This window comes from Chanodichthys erythropterus, chromosome 13 (genome assembly GCF_024489055.1).
Source record: "Chanodichthys erythropterus isolate Z2021 chromosome 13, ASM2448905v1, whole genome shotgun sequence".
Taxonomy (NCBI): Eukaryota; Metazoa; Chordata; class Actinopteri; order Cypriniformes; family Xenocyprididae; genus Chanodichthys; species Chanodichthys erythropterus.
Window position 1 is genome coordinate 27,506,886 of NC_090233.1, and position 22,148 is coordinate 27,529,033.

General features: G+C 37.2%; 1 protein-coding gene across 1 annotated transcript in view; it reads left to right on the top strand.

Annotated features, from left to right (window-relative positions):
- garnl3 (GTPase activating Rap/RanGAP domain like 3) overlaps positions 1-22,148 on the top strand; it is a 72,013-nt gene that overhangs the window by 15,116 nt on the left and 34,749 nt on the right. The window contains 1 exon segment of the mRNA XM_067406568.1: positions 9,792-9,861. Coding sequence (XP_067262669.1) covers positions 9,792-9,861 — 70 coding nt within the window.

A 22,148-nucleotide genomic window follows, 5' to 3' on the forward strand; every position in this document is an offset into this window, starting at 1 on the left:
GTGTGAAGCAATGAGGTTTCTTCTTACTTCTAACATACGTTCTAAAGAACGGTCTCTGTTTCTAATAAACCAGACGACTTACTACTACTACTACTACATAGTGACGATACAAGCTGCCTCTAAAAACACAAACAATTTAGAATAAGAACAACATAGTGACAAAACACGCTCTGTAGTGTTTGTCCATATAGGGCTGCTGTAGAAACATGCCGGCGCATAATGGTGACTTGACATGGAGGGGGGACCCGCAGTGTATGTGATAGAAATGGCTCATTCTAGGGTAATAAAGACCTTACATAACGAACCGTTATGTTTTTATGTACCACTGAAATCATTATGTATATTATATTGCATTTCTGTCAATAGATCCTCCCAAATTTTACACATTACACCTTTAAAACATGAGAAGCTTAGCGAAAAAGTGGATCATATTGCTTTGTCCTGTTGTGGGAAACTTCTTAAGTATATACTTAATTTTTTCAAAATTTCTATACCTTGAACTGTGCCAGAAGTTGCAGTGGCAAACTGAGGCTAAATGCAAAAGCTATAACACATAGAGTCAATTCATAATATTAAATGTCATGTTTCTGTGCCTGTAAGACTTCTATAGTAGGCTATGTAAATGTCCTCTTTGCATGTGAAATTTTACATGTACTCACAAGCTATACTGTACTTACATTGCCGTTATAACAACAACAGCCTCTTTGCAAAGTCTGAAGCACTGAGGTTTCTAACATTTCATTCTTTAGAAAGAAAGTTTCGGGCTAAGTTTTTGAATAGCAAACAGGTAGGCCTATTGTTGATGTGTAAATGTAGGCGGGCAGGTGTGCGCATCGGGCGCCAGAAAGTTGTGGAGCTACTGTCAATAAATGAATGTTTTTAGAGTTTTAAAACATTACAGAGGTGTGGTTATATGTGCCCATTTATTTCAAGTTTTAAGAAGTATACTAGCTAAACATGTTGTGAAGAGAATAACATGTTTGCATGCTGGTGTTTGTGTATGTGCAAATGATCCACATTTCAGTGAGACGGATTTGTTTTTCACCTTGCTCACAGATCCCCTCTTCCACATACATTGAAAGTTTGATCTGCATGTGTGGTCAGGAAGAGTGAAGCAATTGAATACTGAAGCAAAGCGTAGCTCACAACCGCACAAACACGGTCCTGTCTAATGTGCTATTCAGCTGGAAGAGCCAATGTGAGATGAATGCTGTTATCATGTGCTGAATTTTTCAAAGACTAGCTGTTTCTAACGTGACTACCGTGCACCTGTCTGTTGTTTATAGTCATTAGCATCTGGATTTTGCGTATGCTGCTTTAGTCGAAAAATGTCATTATGGTTTAAACTGTTGTGTAATATTCTTTTGTAACGTGTATGCATGTGTATTGTTGTGAAGTGTGTGTGTGTGTGTGTGTGTGTGTGTGGACTTGTATGTGATTACTGCACCTGTAATTTGAACTCTTATGTTGACAATGAGGTGCTCAACCGCACATTTCATTTGGTGCTATAATACCCACAAGCCTCGAAACAAAAGAGTTTAGGTTACAAACACACACAAAAGCCTGAGCACACACACACCTGAACACAAACCATTCAGTACATAAACACCCCTGCATGCTCAGCTTGATTTTATGTAAAATTGTAATTGTAAATGGTTTGATTTTCTTCTGTTTGCCAGTTGTTTGCCCAAATAATCTTACAAAAATTGCAGTTCTTTTATAATTTTACATGTTTTAAGTGCTTTTTTGTTGTTCATTCAAAGTCCTTTATAAATAGATTAATTGAATAATTAATTGTACTATGCTGTCCTTACACTTCAAATCTTATATATTATATAAATATCAAGTAAAACACACAGTTTTACCACACATCCCAATTTTCTTTCAATATAGGTTTCCAAATCTATTCATTACCTCTTCCCAGTCATTCCATTACTGTGATGTCACCAGGGAGGGACTTACATACCAGATACACGCCGATACGTGATACACATACGTTTGTGTTGGAGTCTGTTTACAGCATGCCTCAGCTAATAACATGCTGTTCTGCTAGTAATAATTATAAAGAGTAATAAGTCTGAAATTAAATCTCTAATCACTTTCTTTTGCATATATCAGGATTTTTATATTCCTTAAAGTCCCTGTGTAGTCAGTAATTGTATCCCTTAAAACTCATCTTTGATCATCTTAAAATTACATATTTAAATGTTTTTTTCCTATGAAATTTTTTTTAAAAATAGCTTGAATGTAACTCTACACCCTTGCTTCATTTAGTATAACCGGATCAATGAATATGCAAATTAGCCCCTCCTCCACTCACTCACACCAGCTCGGAGATCCACTCGATCAGCTTTACTCAAGTTACTGTAGTAAACGCTGCACAATGGAATCACTCTTTACAACAACTGACACATAACAGTATTAATATGATTAGCCTTGTGCTTGACTATGTTATCAAACAGCTAATAATGTTTTGCTAATATTACACAAGCCATGTTACTACACAAATCAGTATCATTGGAAATGCTTTGAACAACTTGGAATGTCAATGGAGAAAGACATATAGTTCATCATAACATTGTAATATATAGATCATATACATAATTCTCTCGCTTTATTGCTAAAAGTACCCGATTTTTCATAACAATAGTAAAATATTTCGGGATAACCTTGCTTCTCTTAAAACTCCCCTGCTTCACAGCATAGTTAATGATATGCTAAAGCCCGCCCACACCCTAGCATGATTAGTTACAAGGTAGTTTTGTGACATAAGAAAGACAGGAGATTTTGAAGTTTTAAAGAGAAAATATTCAGTAATGGTGTTGACTTATGAATTTTCACATGGTTTGTCTTAAAGCATATTAAGAACACTACATAGACAGACATATAAACAACATTAAAAACTTGATTTTCACCACAGGGGGTCTTTCACCCTTTCTCTCGGTCTCGCTAACTCTCTAGCATTTAAACATTTACATGCTCTGCAGGTGTATAATGAACAGAACAGGCATGTAGATGTGTCTGACTGTGTGACATCATCAGACATTGAGGGTGAGTCAAGAGAGAGAGAGATTAAATGAGAAGAAAAGGTTATTGTGTGAACAATGACCTCATTGCGCCCCTCACTTCTGTGCTAGACAGTAGGATTATGGATAGACCCGGGGCAGTGGAAAGAAAAATGAAGGTTATGAGATCATAAGGGCAAAAAACACTGTCTAGAAACACATAAACAGCGCAGGAGGAATGCTTTTCATTAGCGGTTGTTGTTCTCAGTCCATTTTGTGAATGCAAATTGTGCAGCGTCCTTGGAGACAGATGTCAAAACATGCACACATTCACATCTCACATGCATGCAAACACATATGGCTAATGATCTGCCTTTTGAAATAAAACCCTGTGGAAAAAACACCCTCATTTGCATGGACTCACCTCATAATGTGTTTGCATACAGAGCTGGTGAAAACAGTTATTCCTTTACCTGTGATGAAGCAGCTGTAAGTCACAGTCACCAATTGTGACATTATTGAAAATCATACAAGCCTGAATCTAATGTAAATGAGTGTCATAATGAGAAGCTGTCTGGCTCTACAGCATGATGATCTCGGTCAGCGTTACATGCTGTTCAGCGCACTCAAGGCAGTGCCTGTGTAAATGCCTCAAAATGATGTTGACAGCAAAACTAACAGACATGGAAATGTTGCTAATAAAAAGATGCTCAGCATTTCAGTGAATGCACTCGATTAATAATAATCTTTCACTCTTTAAATCACTTTGCCACAAAGGCAATTAAATATTCCAATTAAAATATTTCACCAAGTGTTTTTGTATGAGAGAGAGAGAGAGAGAGAGAGATGAGAAACCAGCCTTGTCTATTACTGCACATTAATTGGTTAACTCCAGAATCCCTTAAAAATGTTATTTGTGAAAAAATAAGTATTTTTTTGTTGTAGAAAAATAAAATCTATATTTTATTTAACAATAATATATAATCTTTTATGGTAAATTATTGTTAAAATTATGTTTTTAATATATAAATTATGCATGAGTCGCCTTAGTATGAGAATTACATCACATTTATTTGGATTTTATTTAAGTTTTTTAGCTATGTTGTTTGAATTGGAGTGCTATGTTGCTTTTTATGTTATTTGGTTTATAGCATTAATTTAGTGTCATGTGTGTTACCCTGATTATGTGTTGTGTCAGTTGCTGCTTATTCACAGGATGCTTCGATATTTTCTCGTCGTTTATGATTTTGCAACGGGTCTACTGCTTTTGCAACGTAAACAGAATATGCAGTTAACAAGCTCCCCACCTGACTTTCTCTGTCACGAGCACGGCGCGCGACCGTGAGGGGACTCCAGTCCATGAGAATCTGTTTCTTGAATGTTCAGTTACGTGCGAGGTGTGTCCATGTGAATCTAACCACTGCGTCCATCAAGGTGCATTAAGAAAGGGACCGGCAGAAACGCGCTACTTCCAATAGCCCAGGCTACTAAAAAGGCAACGCAATGAAGGGATACAGCAGCACGGGCAGCTGTAGGGAGAATGATGGTTACTAATCTGTCTCTTTGAAAGAGAACACTAAGAAAAAAGGCGAGGGACAGAAGAACTTGGACTGCGGGAGAGAATAACATCGCATGGGGCCATGAGCGCTGCAGACCCTGCAGCGAACAAACTGTTGAGTTTCAACCAACGGTAAAGCATTCAGTTACTGTATTTCATGTTTATAGGTACTGATATTTAAAATAAGATATCTGAAATCAGATGTTAGTTTGTGGAGGTTATTCTGACACAGTCATTGCAGCAGTATCAGGGGTTATATACTCAACACATCTCATTTCAACGTGCAACAAGCGGCACCCTCCCAGGAGTGATCAATCAGCATATTAGATGCGGATATTGGAAACATGCACTTCCAACAAGAATCATTCATTTTTCTTTTTACGAACTGGTATTTGAAGCTTGTATTTTATTTATGCTAATTTTGTGTGTGTGTGTGTGTGTGTGTGTGTGTGTGTGTGTGTGTGTCTTAATAATGTCGCGGTCTAGTAAACTTAAAGGGACACTTCACAGAAACGAAAATTCTGTCATCTTTTACTCACCCTCATATTGTTCCAAACCCCGTATGACTTTTTCCCCGTCAGATGCAAAGGAGAATGACAGTCTCAGTCACTGTTCACTTTCATTGTATGGAAATATGCAGTGAAAGTCAGCGGTGACTGAGCTAATTTTGTCTAGCATCTCATTCTGTGTTTAGAAGTCATATACAGATTTGAAACAAAAAGAGAGTGAGTGAATTACAGAATTTTCATTTTTGTGTGAACTGTCCCTTTAAGAAGCAGCTGCGCTCTTATTTCTCTTCAGCACCGCAGTAATATTTGTACATACTAGTCCACAAGTCTTTGCATCGCAAATGTTAAGATTAAATTCAGCCGGGAAGGAGGAAAACTCCTCTGTTTTGTCTTATCCTATAGGATTCAGTGGTGATGAAACACAATGTTTTAGACTTTCCCACTGTGTAGTGGGATATACTAGTACGGAAAAACAGTAAATTATTCATGCGAATGCCTCGGTAGAATGGACATCCATGCGCCACAGTGACTGGTGTCACTGTAAACGTGATGTTTCCTCTGATTCAAATATGAAAGCAAACAGGAACTACCTAAAAACTGATTTGCTGTGCATTTTAAGGCGTTATATAGTGTATTTCTTGTCATGGTAATGTGTTGTTGTGAGGCATGCGCAATCATAGCAAGCGGTTTTCCTGAACACCGCAGCGAATCTGCGGTAATTTGAGGTGAGTGTGATGTCACTCTGCAATTATTTACATGACAACATAATGTAACCTCCAGTGAGTTGGCCTACAGGACAAAAAAAAAAACCACAAATCCACCTGTTGACATGTCCCAAATAAAAGCAGCAGGAGTTAACGCACATCTGTTACAGTAACAGTAGTTTTTTACAAAACAAACCCACTCACTTAGCATAATTTCAGATCATGTGTTATCTCAACAATGCAACACATAGAACTCTCCATATAATTAATGTAATATAGACTCATATTTCAGCTGCCTACTACTAAATTATCACCACAAATCCCATAAAAATACTTCAAGTTGTGTATCTGCAATGTGTTCATCTTTCAATTAAAATAAGTGATTTTCTCTTACATTCTTTCGCTCTGATATCTTTGCATGTGTTTATCTCTATTATCCACTTTTATCACATTCTCAAAAGGCAAGTTCCCTGAACTCTCGCTGCAGTTAGTGCTGGCTTAATTATATTAATCTGTTTTAACAATGCCATTGCTTTTTTCTGCAACAGTGTTGGCAAATAATAAGAAATGTCTGAGTCTTTGAGCTCTGCATCATTGGAAACATGATATCATTGCCAGATCATTATGACTAAATTATTATTGAAGATTCATAACAGGAGTGATTACTGTGAACAAACTTGACCGTATTTGGTTTCTCGGTATCACCAGAGGGTAATGGCCACGCTAATTATGTCATGCTGTTGCTGTCATCATAATCGCAAACACAATCATGTGCCGGCGCACTTGTGTCACCATTATTGGATTTCTTTTCATAAAAATAATCTCATTTTTGTGACTTCTTTCTTCTGAATTTAGTAAAGCATCTTTCTTTCAGCCCCGTGCCACGATAAATCATCTAATTATGAGCCACTCCTTTCTTTTACTTGTTCTCCAGAATCACATTGGTCTTTAAATGCTCTTAGTCAAATAAGATATGCCTAACTGACTGTAATTCAACAGTGGGCCATTCTGACAGGATTATGAGGCCATTTCTGAAGTCGACCTTTTATCTCATTTCATTTTTTCCCCCTCTTTCAATTAACCATCTCCCTTCCCCCATCTAGGTGCATAGGAAATGAGGCATCTATGTTTAAACTTCTTCTGAAGCTAGCCTAATTAAAGAATGTATGTGCATTTGCAATTTCAACATATTATATGACCACACAGGATCTGCAGAATTCAGTATTTCATTTATTTTTTTATTTAAAGGATTAATTCACTTTCAGATTAGCCCAAGCTTTACTCACCCTCAAGCCATCCTAGGTGTATATGACTTTCTTCTTTCTGATGAACACAATCAGAGATATTTCAATAAATATCCTGACGCATCTAAGCTTTATAATGGCAGTGAGGGGTTACAAGTATAAGCTGAGGAAAGTGCTTCCATCCACATCCATTCATCATAAACGTACTCCACACGGCTCCGGGGAGTTAATAAAGGCCTTCTGAAGCGAAGCGATGCGTTTGTGTAAGAAAAATATCCATATTTAACAAATTATGTAGTAAAATATCTAACTTCTGCCAGACGGTTAAAATCAAAACCTCGATTAATTGAACATTTTACCTCGATTACGATTAATGAACGATTATTTTGTTTTTGTTTTTTAGTTTTTTGCCCTCATAGCTCACTGACAAGGTTTGTACTGTAAATATGCTTGACTATTAAAGGTGGGATATTTTTTCCTATTGAAAGAGTGATCTGACATAACACTTTTTCCACAAGTTGAATAGGGAAGGCGTAGGATGTAGCGTAAGCTTTGTGAACTGCATGAGTTTTACGCTTTCACGGTCTGGCGGAAGTTAGATATTTTACTTCATAACTTGTTAAATATTATATATTTCTTACACAAATGCATCGATTCACTTTAGAAGGCCTTTATTAACCCATCGGAGCCATGTGGAGTACGTTTATGATGGATGGATGTGGATGGAGGCACTTTCTTCAGCTCACCCTCGTGACCCCTGATCACTGCCATTATAAAGCTCGGATGCGTCAGGATATTTATTAAAATATCTCTGATTGTGTTCATCAGAAAGAAGAAATTCATATTCACCTAGTATGGCTTGAGGGTGAATAAAGCTTGGGCTAATTTTCATTTGAAAGTGAACTAATGTTTTAATAAATATTTTGGCTAATTTCATAATACAAATAAGAGTGCCGTTAAACACATTTTACCAAAGTCCCATTCAAGGAAAGTCTGTTCAATCAGTGACCATATTTGCACCGCCTCCTATTTCGGACATCCAAGACCAAGTCTTCAGGATTCCCCCGATCAAATCAATAAATCTCAAAATCTGACGTGAACTGACCCATAAATGTTGTTTCTTATGCTCAAATAGCATTAAAAAGCATATTTTAAAGGCTAAGGGAGCTAATGAGCATGTGCAGTCCTAAGCGTGAATCTCGGGTTTCGATTGGAACCGGAGCTTCTAACAGCAGCTGCAGTGATGTAATTACTTTACTTTAGAAGACAGGACATATTCCGCAATATTGGCACGTTGCAGTTTCTACCATTCATAATTAATAGGAGTGCACCGTCTTTGTATATCTATAGTCTTTGATTTTACTGTATTTAAATCCATAAAAATCAGCTCAAAAATGCAAACAATGTCTGAAGATTCCAGCTGGTTATAACTTATCACCCCGTATGCATGCATGTGCAGTATCTCATCTGTTGTCCATAAAGACATTCTAAGCTGCATTCTGCACTAATGGAAACATAATGATAGCCCTCACATAGAGGAAATGTGTTTGCTCACATGCACTATTTACATTGCACTTGAAGTGAAATGGCTATAATAAATGTAAGCATTCATGTGGCTCAGCATATAAATTGTTTAAACCTCAATCAGAGGAGATGCTGTCCTCGATAAAGCAAATATTATGAAAAAGAAAATAGTTTTGAGGAGTACTTCATACCACTTAGCCAGAGTCGCAAGTAATTTGCTAAAACAGCAGCATTATTAAAGTTGAGGTTTTTATTTAAACAAAATACTTTTTCATATCCCAGTTTAATATACAGAGACATCTATAAATAAGACATCCGTATCTTGATGCCTTTGATAAGTAAACACTGTTGCTCTTATGATGGCTTTTTTGTTTGAGCATCTTAACCTGACATAGCAACACTGGCTCAACCAATGGTATCAGGGCTTAAGGTTTAGGTACCAAATCAGGACAGTAGTTCAGATTTGTACCTGCCCTGGTGTGTGTGTGTGTGTGTGTGTGTGTGTTGCTGTCATCATAATCGCAAACACAATCATGTGCCGGCGCACTTTTGTCATCATTATTGGATTTCTTTTCGTAAAAATAATCTCATTTTTGTGACTTCTTTCTTCTGAATTTAGTAAAGCATCTTTCTTTCAGCCCCGTACCACAAGAAATCATCTAATGACGAGCCACTCCTTTCTTTTACTTGTTCTCCAGAATCACATTGGTCTTACGTACTTACGTAGTTCTGTGCTAGTGGGCTATCCTTATTGGTGGGGTAAATTTGGAAAACCTGTTTGAAAACAGTACTATTTTTGCTATTTTATTTCATCATAATAGTGGCACAGAAATGACACACCTTTAGTGCTTCTTTGGTCTTCCTGTGAATTGGTTGGAATTGAGGTTTTGGGAAGATGTGTGATGTCTAGTTGTCAGCTGAGTCACTGAGCATGTAGTTCTCGCTCTAATAATCTGAAACAATTTCACTCAAAAAGTCAAAAAAACTGCTACATCACAGGGTTGTGAGGTGGAGAGGCCAGGGCTTCTACTTTTTGGAATGCAGGTTTCTGGTATTGAAACTAAAATGCTGTTTCTGTGTTGAGTCAAATAGCAAAGCATTTCTCTGTAAGGAATCCCATTTACAATAAGACGGTCTTAAAAGTGTAAAACATACAAACAGTTCTTTACAAGAGAATGAAAAGATCGTATTGTGTGCTATTAAAAAACATGAAATCGGTTTGAATTGTTATACGCTTTGTTTTGCAGCTCAGCATCAGAGGATCTTGGGTGCAGGAGAGGAGAGTTCAGCCGAAAACACTATGGATCAGTTGAACTGGTGAGGACTGTCATATTTTAGCTCTTCTGTACATATTTACATATTCCACCTTCTTCTTTTTCTTCTTCCTTCTAATCTTTCTTGGCCTGTGCATTGCTGTGAATGTAGAAGCTACATGTTTCTCCTTGATTTCTTATCTGTTATATATCTGTGGTTCAGTCTGTTATATCAAATGTGATTCGTACATCTTTGTAATTTAATTGTTCTTGAGATGAAGTTCACTCAAATATCATCTCACCATACCATGAGCATTGCAATAGGTGAAATAGTCAGCATCATTTATATAATTCAGAGTGTTTTGACTGGTCAAACACATGTGCTGTATTGAGTTGGTGTGGGTGTGTTACTTTTCAGCAGTGTCTGTCTCTCCTAGATAGTTGTTGTACGGAAGTGGCTTAATACCACACTAGATACTACTTCCTATGTGAAACGTGCAAGAGGTTTGTGGGTGGAATGAAATGGGTGACCTTGTGTCAGATAGAGCCATGTCACAAAACCACATGCATTATCATGCACGACAGATGGAGAATATAAATGTGTGTGAGAAAAGGAGAGAGAAGGGCATTTGTTGCCGCATGTGCCATTGTTCTTAAGTATCTAAAGCTACAGTTGCGTCAAAACGTCTTAGACCACTAATGTAAATTTTTTTTACGTTTTGAAAAACGTACATGAATCTTAGAATATCTTAGCATTTGGATTTTTTTTGTTGTTGCTGTTTCCTAGATTTTTTAACAGAACTAGATTGAATGACCATGATGTTTTGACACAATAATTTTTTGGGTTGTGTAGAAAATGTAGCATAATTGCATAAGAGTACCTACTTTGCGCTCTGTAATACTTGATTGGTTTGGTCAGTCGCTTATTCTGATATTTCTGAATAATGACCGTTGTCCAGGGCAATACTGACCAATACTGTGAATGTGTTCTGTTTCTTCACAGTTTCTACAAGGCAGTAAAATATTACATCTCCAATTGTCATCTCAAATCAATATTTCATGTCCGTGTATTTTTTGTAAGAATTTACATAATTATTCAGAAAGTCATTACCACAAAAATAAACATGGAAAGGTCGATCCTGGACACTCCATACGCTCTTTCTTTTCACAAAATAAAATGATTTAAACTCAAATCAATATTTCATGTCTGTTTATTTATTTAGTAAGTAACCGTGTAATATGTTTCACACCGCGTCCCTCTTCTCTCTGTTGGGGTTTATTTTTGCGTAATGACCATCTGATTGCACATTACCCCTTTCTTATATCCGTTGTAAATTTAAAGCAAGATATATCCAGTTTATTTAAAAAAAAAAAAAAAGTAATGCATGCAAGCCACATTTACATTTGTTATGTTGTCTTTATTTTTCCAATTGCATGTTTTGTTTTTATTCCATTTCTTACTGTTTGTTTTGCTTTGCCGCATTTCTCTTATTAAATTAGGATGAGTTACTAAGAAACATGCTTGTACTGTTTCTCTCTTTTTCTCTAATGATTGCTGTGCTTAATTACATTCATTATTCCAGAATGTGTGTAAGTCTCTTATTTTGGTTGGAATCATTGGTTGTTTTGTGTATTTATCTGTCTGACAGTGTTTTTCTGTTATATCAATTATTATATTATACTGCTAATAGATGCTATTACAGTTTTTATGCCAGTGTTTGCATCATTTTACATTTGCACTTGCATGTGTGTTTTGCATTTAATAGTGTTAATCATCATGAGGGAAAAATATACATATTGTCCACCTTCGTCACATTATTACACAATTATACTGTGCAAACATACACAAGGAAGACATCCTCACATACAGATTACACACAGACTGTCTGAATTATAATCAGAGCATGATTATAGGGACATTTTGTGACTATACTTTATAGGCTGCAACCTGAAAACCAAAGAAATGTGTGCTCTTGATGCTTTAGATGCAATTTCTATATGCATGGCTGGCTAGCTGTATGTTTCAGTTGGTTTATGTAAGTGCATTAGCTCTAGGGATCCTCTTATAGGTGATTTTATGACCTCTAAGTGCAAAGTGTGTATGTAAGGGTTGAAGTATGTAATGTGTGTATGTCTATGTAAGGGGTTTAAAGTTAAAAGCTTCCCAAGTGCTCCATTCTCTCATTACTGAATGTTAGCCTAATGTAAACATGACTGTTGTTTAGATGCTATTACATGCCGATCAACCTTTTCTAGAAGTGGCTAGACATCATCTAGAAACTCTGCAACCTATAATCATAGCAAACTCAAACATTGGACCTGATCATTGATCAACAGCCAATGCAATATTTTTGAAAACCAGATTATGTGCTGCATTTGATGACTTTTCCATTGTTAATAAAGTATGTAACTTATGCATGTGTGTAGTATGAATACAATCTGTACGAAATGCATCAGTAGTGTTGACTTTGGACATACTACTCATTTGACGTACTGTTTTTTGCATACTTTAAAGTATGGAAGTAGACATATTTGCATGCAGGGACTGTGATGTCAAAGGTTGACTACTTAATTAACATAGTCAATGAGATACCAAGAAAATATGATTCCATCCAAGGCTGTAACCATATATGAACACTGGAGAGGGAGACAAATGTCACAAAATGTAATGGTAATTTTTATTTATTTTAAAGTATGCTCACATTAACTCTTAATCATGGCTGTTATTTTTCTTGTCTTTAACATTCAATTACTAATTACATTAAAATAATTACATAAATGGTACTGTATAGCCTATTTTCAATTCAAAACCAAAAAGTTAGTATAGTATAGAATAGGTTGCATCACTGGATATTACTGTCATTTATATTGTAAAACTTTATATACTAACTTTAAATATTAAAGGGTAAGTTCACACAAAAATGAAATTTCTGTCATTAAGTACTCACCCTCATGTTGTTCCACACCTTTAAGACCTTTGTTCATCTTCGGAACACAAATCAAGATATTTTTGATGAAATCTGAGGGTATCTGATCCACACATAGACCTTTTGCCGTCCAGAAAGGTAGTTGTTTAGCTACTTCTTACATTACAGTCTTTTACTGTTAAACCTGAAGTGTTCAGCATCTGTGAACATTAAAGCACTTCTTCTATGATTTGATTGACCATCCCTATCTTTTTGAAAGTCCTTACAATGAGTTGTGTGTAATGGAGTGAAGGACAGTAACATCAATAATATCAAATATTGGTGGAGGCAATTTGGCTATATCTAATTATTGGGGTCGACTTGTCCCTGTCAGTGTCTATGGTGGTTACTGCAGCTTCCAGAACTATGCATGCTTTATATAGGGTTTGTAACAGAATTTGTAAATATCCAATGTTTCTGAACTTACACGATCAATCTCTCATCCATGTTTGAGGGATAATATACTGTATATTGATTGTTCAAAAACTGGGATTAACATTAACAAGCTCTTGTTACCAGAGCTTGTTGCATCATCTGTAATCCGCATATGAAGGAGCGGGAAATGGTTTGTTTCAAAAAGAGCAGGTGAAAATGTTTTGTCATAACAGCAGCATCACTGAAGTCTATGACAGGACTCAGATGTACTTGCATGAAAGCAGATAACATCAAAGATGGAGAGAACACAGCTGACCTACAGTGCACACCTGTATACAGGTTGAAGATGTGTTGGAGAACCTTTATAATCCCAAAAGAAATTTTGAGGAACAGAAATGATATGGAGTGACATCTAAACCCAGCCTGATCTGCCGGCGATTTGATTTCGCCCGGCAACTCAGTCTGGAAACCCGTACATTCATTTCTACTGCTTCTGTTACACTTTTGCAGGAACCAATCACAGACTTGCTTATCCACCTTGCTCGCTATTGGCGGGTATAACAAGATGACGATAGAGAAGCGACGGCAAGCACGACCGTCAATCCAATTCCTTTTAACCTCTCGGTGATGCTGAATGACTTCTTTAGTTTAGCAAACAAATCGCTCGAGTGGGTGTAAATACCGATCACTTTCATGTTTTTTTTTTGGCACAACCTGCAAAAATTGCTCGATGCTATTGCTGCTTCTGCAAACCGCTGATCAATGCTACAAACCAATACAAACTAAACCTGTTTTCGCGTCGCTCTGCAAAGTACGTCACCCGGATCGTTGATCTGATTGGTTGAAGGACTATCCAATTGTGTGAATAATGCTCGTTGATCACGCCTCTTGTGCAGTAGAAAATGCATACAGACTCCCCAGACCAATGTTCAATTTTAAATTGAGCTTGGTCTGGTGATAGCCAGACAAACAGAACTAAGCTTCACTGTCCCTCTTTCATTTCATCACCTTTTCTCCATTCAGACACATTGCTGTATGAGCTCTTTAATGCCTCAATGTTCCTCATTCAATTTCGGTCTCTCAGTCACTCACCATTATATTTCTTCCTTTTGTATGCATTAAAAAAAAAGTTTATGTGAGGATTTTCCCTTCCTGGAGCTCTGTTTGATTGTCACTTATTCTTAAAGCTCTTTTAAAATGGACATTTATAAATAGCTTCAAAAACTAACCAGATGAAGAGGTCTTGTTTTTTTCTTTTTTATGGCACCTGATGGAGCAATTGGTGGGAGTAAATAAATTATTATTCCATTTCAATCGAGAAATAAGCATTGTAGCCACGTTTTCTTGGTTATGTCTACAGCATATACGGTGACCGGAAGGGCACATGCTCGATTCACTTATTAACTCTTGGGAACATGATAATATATGTCGTGGCCACAAGACATGTGTTGTCATCTAGATTTTATCAAGGTTTTATATGTTGTTTCCTCAAGATCCTATGTTGAGGGAATGACATCTGTTTCTCATGACCACATGACAAACATGCGTGACTATAGAAACTTGGGATTATCAGAAATGGATAGTATTGATAAATTAATATTTATTATGAATTACGGATTGACAAAAAAGTGCGGAATTAAGAAATTAATATATCAACCCTTATTATACTATTATATTAGTTAAATTGTTATATTGCGTGCATTTGTATCTAGTGGTAATTTCAGATGCAAAATGCAGTTAATTCTATATGGGACATTTTGGGTTTTTTTCAGAAATGTAAACTTTGCTTAAATACGTTCTCAAACAGCTAATAACATGTTGCTAATGTTACACAAACCATGTTTGACAGCTGCCTTCTAACAATCAATATTCTTCCAAACACTTTGAACAACTCAGAACGTCAGTGAAGAAAGGCATTTAGTTCATCGTAACATGTATGATATTTACCTGATTTTTCATATCAACTGAAAAAATACACCGGAATAACCTTCTTTTGAGACTTCCTTTCGCGGTCAGTTAATGATATGATGTGATTGGTTACAAGGTAGTTTGTGACGTCAGAAACACCAGCGATTTCAAACCATGGGTTTGAGACTGTCTTTGGTTTACTGCAGTTTTAAAGAGAAAATACTCAGCAATGGTGATGACTTATGAATTTGCACATGGTTTGTCTTAAAGCATATTAAAAACACCACATAGACATATGAACAACATTAAAAACTTGATTTTCATCACAGGGGGACTTTAAAGTAATAAAACAAGCACATTTGGCTGTGGATTCCTGTTGCTTTTAACAAATAAACAAACAGATAAAATAAGATAATAATAAGATTGTATTACATATATATACTGTATATATACTGTATATATATGCACACACAATAAATATGAATACAATCAATATAAAGGATGGAGTTGGATCTATTCACATTGTTTAGTAGTTTATAATTATAATTTCTGATAACTTTCTTATAGATACAAATAGTTCTTGAGGATGATCTCCTGAGTTTTAGAGGTTGTTGTTTGCATTAACTTATATTGATACAGATATAATAACAGATATAGCTGACTGGAGAATTAAACATGTATATAGTCATGAGGGCCTCCCTTTGGCCGTATTGAAATTTCTAATAATGCTTCATGATGACACATACACATCTCACAGTATGCATCTTCTGCCTGTGACTTATTGCTTTTATTATAATAATTTGATTCTAACCAAGTCCAAACGCCTTCAAACCCCACACACATATGCTGAGCAGAGGGAGGGTTGGCTGCAGAGCGACTGCGGTGTGTAAAATTAGCATGTTGGGCTCAGTGGAACATGCTGCCTGCAGCTCTATCATATGAGGAACTAGGAGTGACTCATGCTCACTGTGTCCAATGCTGTGGGTGGGTCACTTTCACAAAGATGGGACAAAATTAAGCAATATTGAAGACATATTAGTTTGGTTATGGATTGTCTGAAGGTTAGCTGTGAGTTTGGGGTACTTGTCAAAGATTTTGTGTGAAGTTCTGGTGAGAAATGGCTTACGTGGGAAAGAACAACGCATATACACATCAAGTCAGTATGATTAGCTCATTTACAGTATGTGTGGGTGTGTGTTAGAGGGAAATCCTTTGTTTTGTTAAATATAACTGAATTAAACTAGTTTTACTATTTTCTCATTCTCTCTTCCTTTTTTCTCTCTCTTTTCTCTAGTTCATTCATCTGTAGTGGACAAGTTTATGTGTATGTATCGTGCAGACAGGGTTGGCTACTTTAAATCTAGCTAATAATATTTAGAAAGAGTTAATGTAAGCTACAAACAAAAAGTAGCTAACTACATTGAGGTTACCTAATGGGGCAATATGTATATATTTTTGTGAATGTGTTCATTTACATGAACCACCAAACCTTGAATTTTAACTAGTGACTCCCCTACACTGGTATTCTGTTTGTCTACTGTATGTGTGTGTTTTATAAAGTTTTAGGGAAAGACGTAAGAGTGAGATCGGCATTAAGTCACACACGCATTCTTAAAAATAACATTGCACGAAATGTCTCATGTTTCATGTCACTGCTACAACCTGTGCCCCTTAAACTTTAAAAATAAAGGTCCACCACTCACCAAAAGGGCACATGAAGCAGCTCCTCTGGCATTTATCCATCGCTGCATTGGTGTCAAAGTGGCATTATATTCCACAACCCAGACTCATTGGAAAAACGTGCCTCTGGCTACATTTCTGCAAAGTGATGTTACACCACTATTTGTACTTTTTCACAACAATTTCAAAGTGAATTGTCCAGTGAGTGGCACTAAAAGTGTGTTTAATTTTATCCAAAATGATCTTCGGAACACAAATTAAGATATTTTTGATGAAATCCGAGAGCTGTCTGACTCCTCCATAGACAGCAATTTAATTACCACTGTCAAGGCCCAGAAAGGTACTAAAGACATCGTTAAAACAGTCGACATGACTGCAGTGGTTCAACCTTATTTTTATGAAGCAACGAGAATACTTATGTGCAAAAACAAAACAAAAATAATGACTTTATTCAACAATTTCTTCTCTACTCTGTTAGTCTCCTACGCAGTTGATGCAGTAAGCACAGTGAAGACTTCTGTGTTTACGTCCAAACGCCGGTTCAGTATTGGTTGATGCTGTACATGTGAGCAGCATGACGCACGCCTGTGATGCTGACGCAGGGGCCGGCCAATAATGAGACGGCGTTCTGACGTAAACACGGAAGTGCTGCACTGTGCTTACTGCATCAACTGCATAGGACACTGACATGAAAGAGAATAGATTGTTTTGTTTTTGCGCACAAAAAGTATTCTCGTCACTTCATAAAATTAAGGTTAAACCACTGTAGTCACGTGGACTATTTTAACGATGTCTTTATTACCTTTTTGGGCCTTGACAAGTTGACCATAGTAATGATGAAGTTAACTTTTTATATTCTTTTATTCCGTGGCTTCCACAGACTGCTACTGCAGAACTGTCATTTTCTGCCACCAGGTAGGCTCCGCCCACAAAAATGTCATCGCTGTTTGCAAACACAAAATAGGTCTACAGGTACGGTTTTCAGGTTTCGCAAAAATATAGAGGCACATTTTTCCAATCAGCTTATGTTGATATTCAACCTCAGGTTTATACACTTTGTTAACGTGTATGCAATTAAACTGTTTAAGTAGCAAAAAAAAAGTTGAAGTAGCACAAAACTTGCAGTGATTAATTTCCTGCCACGGTCAAAAAGAAAAAAGACCTGATTATTTTATGGTAATTGTAGGCCTTTGTTTGATGGTCTCATTGTATATTAAACCTGTTCGGTATTTCAAAATTCACCCAAAGCTCAGTTCCACTGTGTAGACTGATTTAGAATATGGAAATGTTTCCTTTTGTTTTCCTCTCAGATTCAGATGCTTTGCTTTCTCCATGTGTGTCTCTCTCCATATTCTTTCCTCATCTCATCTGTCTCTCTCTCTTTCTCTTGCTCTATTGTGTGAGGCATGAGAACACATACAGAAGCTCTCTAAAAAGATCAATGCTACATCCCCAGTCACAATAGCATTGATTCTCTTGCTCTCTTTCTTGCTCTCTCTCTCTCTTTGTGTGTGTGTGTGTGTGTGTGTGTGCTTTTGTTTATATTACATTGTGGACAAATGTCCCCACAATGTAATATAAACCTGAGTTCACCTATATCGTGGGGACCAGCCACCAGTCCCCACAATGTAAATTAATTAATAAAAATACTAAATGATGTTTTTGTGAGAAAATAAAGGTGTGCACAGTTTCCTGTGATTGTTAGGTTTAGGGTTAGGGGTAGGGTAGGGGGATAGAAAGTACAGTTTGTACAGTATAAAATGCATTGCGGCCTATGGAAAGTCCCCACAATTCACAAAAACAAACATGTGTGTGTGTTTGTGTGTGTGTGTTTTGAACTTTTGGTTGAGTTAGGTAGACTGTCCTGTCATTATCCTGCTATCATTAACCTCATGCCATTTATCAAAACACCTTAATAGCATCACAGAATGTCACTGAGCAAAAGAAAAAATTCTCATGTGACACACATAATTGTGTCTCTGTGTGCTTAAAGTAGATTCCTGGGGTGTGTAAGTCCATTAGCGGGGATGTTGTGTATCATAGGCATGTGTCATGGGCAAATGTCAAGTCTCAAGGGTTTTGATTCAGCTGCATCTATTTTTCAAACAGTATGAAATTTATCCACAAAACCTTTTAATACTTTACCTACCACTGATTTGCCTGTTTTCCAGTCAGCCTGCATTTACTGTTCTGCACATTCATTCAGGCTGAAGTTTTCCACTGCTCAAACCCAGCTAACAAAAATATGCTTGAAGAATGTGTTGCTAACGTCCCTATTAAGTTAAGAAAACGTTGGTTGCGTCCGTAAGCTTAGAAATGCTGCTTCGGATTGATTTCAAGGTAGGAAGGCATCAAGGGATGACCGAATATAATGTTAGCTTCACATTCTGTCTCCGGAGATACCTTCATCTATCCCACAAAAGATGGCGTCTGAAACAACTGATCATTGTTAGTTCATGTTAGCTCAGGTTTTGATTTTAAAGGTGCCCTAGAACTTTTTTTAAAAAGATTTAATATAAGTCTAAGTTGTCCCCTGAATGTGTCTGTGAAGTTTCAGCTCAAAATACCCCATAGATTTTTTTTAATTCATTTTTTTAACTGCCTATTTTGGGGCATCATTAGAAACGAGCCGATTTCAGGTTGCGGCCCCTTTAAATCGTGCGGTCTCTGCCCCCTCCCGAGCTCTCGACTCTATCACAGCATAAACAAAGTTTACACAGCTAATATAACCCTCAAAATGGATCTTTACAAATTGTTCGTCATGCATACTGAATGCATGCGTCGGATTGTGTGCGTATTGTATTTATCTGGGTGTTTATATTTGATATTGAATGAGTTTGAGGCTATGCTCTGTGGCTAAAGCTAACACTACACTGTTGGAGAGATTTATAAAGAATGAAGTTGTGTTTATGAATGATATAGACTGCAAGTGTTTAATAATGAAAATAACGACAACTCTTGTCTCCGTGAATACAGTAATAAACGATTGTCATTTTAACCACATTGAACAGTACATTAGCAACATGCTAACAAAACATTTAGAAAGACAATTTACAAATATCACTAAAAATATCATGTTATCATGGATCATGTCAGTTATTATTGCTCCATCTGCCATTTTTCGCTGTTTTCCTTGCTTGCTTACCTAGTCTGATTATTCAGCAGTGCACATCCAGACGTTCTGCCCTTGTGTAATGCCTCAATCATGGGCTGGCATATGCAAATATTGGGGGCATATACCCCGACTGTTACCTAACAGTCGGTGTTATGTTGAGATTCGCCTGTTTTCCGGAGGTCTTTTAAACAAATGAGATTTATATAAGAAGGAGGAAACAATGGAGTTTGAGACTCACTGTATGTCTTTTACATGTACTGAACTCTTGTTATTTAACTATGCCAATATAAATTCAATTTTTAATTCTAGGGCACCTTTAATAATATAGTAGCTATTAAATGTTGAAACTAACATTAACTAAGGTTAATACATGCTTTAGAAGTATTTTTATTACTAGTTAATGTTAACTAATAAATTAACTAATGTTAACAATTGGAGCCTTATTGTAAAGAGTTAAAGGATTCACTTTCAAATGAAAATTAGCCCAAGCTTTATTCACCCTCAAGCCATCCTAGGTGTATTTGACTTTCTTCTTTCAGATGAACACAATCAGAGAAATATTAAATATCGTGACGCATCCGAGCTTTATAATGGCAGTGAGCGGGATCAACAAGAATGAGCTAAAGAAAGTGTCTCCATCCACATCCATCCATCATAAACATATTCCACATGGCTCCGGGGGTTAATAAAGGCCTTCTGAAGCAAAGCGATGCGTTCGTGTAAAAAAATCATCCATATTTAAGTTATGAAGTCAAATATCTAGCTTCCACCAGAAGTAAACCCAATATTAACACATATTATTAATCAGAAAACAAGCATCATAGCAGTTCAGATATTTGAGCCAAGTGGAGTATACTGTTTTTTTTATATATATAAACAAACTTCACCCTCCTCTACTAGGATGCCATATAATAAGTGCTTATTAATTGATTAGTGTGAGAGCAAGAGTCTATCTAGAATGATCTGCTTGGACCTTTAGCATTCTCAAGCCAATACCATCTTCCACACACACACACACACACACACACACACACACACACATACAATGGCAATCTAACACACACAGCTGCAGTCTGTTTTTAGCAGTCTGGTCTGCCAGATACACAGAAAAGGGAAGAGAAAGAGAACGAGAGAGTGCAAGAGAGGGAGGCAGACCAACAGGTGGAGAAGAAAGGTGAGAGAAATGTGAGGAGGAAAACAAGGTGACTGAAGAAAAAGGAAATGGGAGAGGTTCTGTATTCTGTTGCCTAGCAACTAACATTGTTCCATCTGGGGGATGTTGCAATTTTACTGCAAAGACCAGATTACATCGTGTCAGGTGCAATTGATTGTCCCACACACAATATCTGAGCAGGTAGACTTTCACTGAAACTACTTCTCTTACAGATATGTGCTAAAACAAACAGATTGTGTGTATGTGTGTGTTCTTGTATACATGGTTTATCAGGACACAAATGTGTATAATGACATGGGTATTACAACGTAAACATGGTTTACGAGGACACTTCCTGTGTCCTTGTGAACCAAATGGCTTAAAAAACATACTAAACTGTGTTTTTTTTTTTTTTTGACATTGTACCGTGCGTTCACACCGCCGGCGGCGAGAGCGTCAACATTCGCCTTGGCCGCCCTGCCAACAACGCTGTGCTGTTCGTTCAAACCGCCGCCGACGGGAGGGTCAAAGCAGAGCCAAAGTAAATGACAAGTCGCGTCAACCAACTGGAAGCCTCTCAAGCGAGGACCTCTACATTCTAATTGGTTGCCGCCGAACCGCGTTCGATTCTTGATTCTTGTTGTTGCAGCACGGTAAATGTTCCGTGGCAAGCGTCACGGGCGATGCGTGTATGCGATGCGTGTATGCAATACACCGCTCACGCAACAGGGGGTAGTAGAGTCGCGTGATATTCAGATCAAAATGGCAACTGAAGAGGAGTGTATTCTGTTGCTGATTTTACATCGGCGGCAACAAAGGCAACGCAGAGATAGACGGTGGTATGTTCGCCCTTTAAATCAAAAAAGAGATCAGGATGGGGAGTTTGTCTCTGGTGCTTCCCATGCGAAGCCTGGACGAGGAGAGACATTTCCAGTAACAAAAACTAGGACGACACATTTGGCTACGCACCGACGCATAATGGCGGCCGAAGCGTAACGATGCGTAGCCTCGGGGACGCGTATGCGTACAGATGCGTTGACTATGAAACGGCCCTAACAGCGGTTCACTCACCTGCTCAATCTCCAGTGTCATTACAGTTATATACAGCCCTTTGTACATTTAGCTAGTAATGCCTTCGTCACGCAAATGCATAT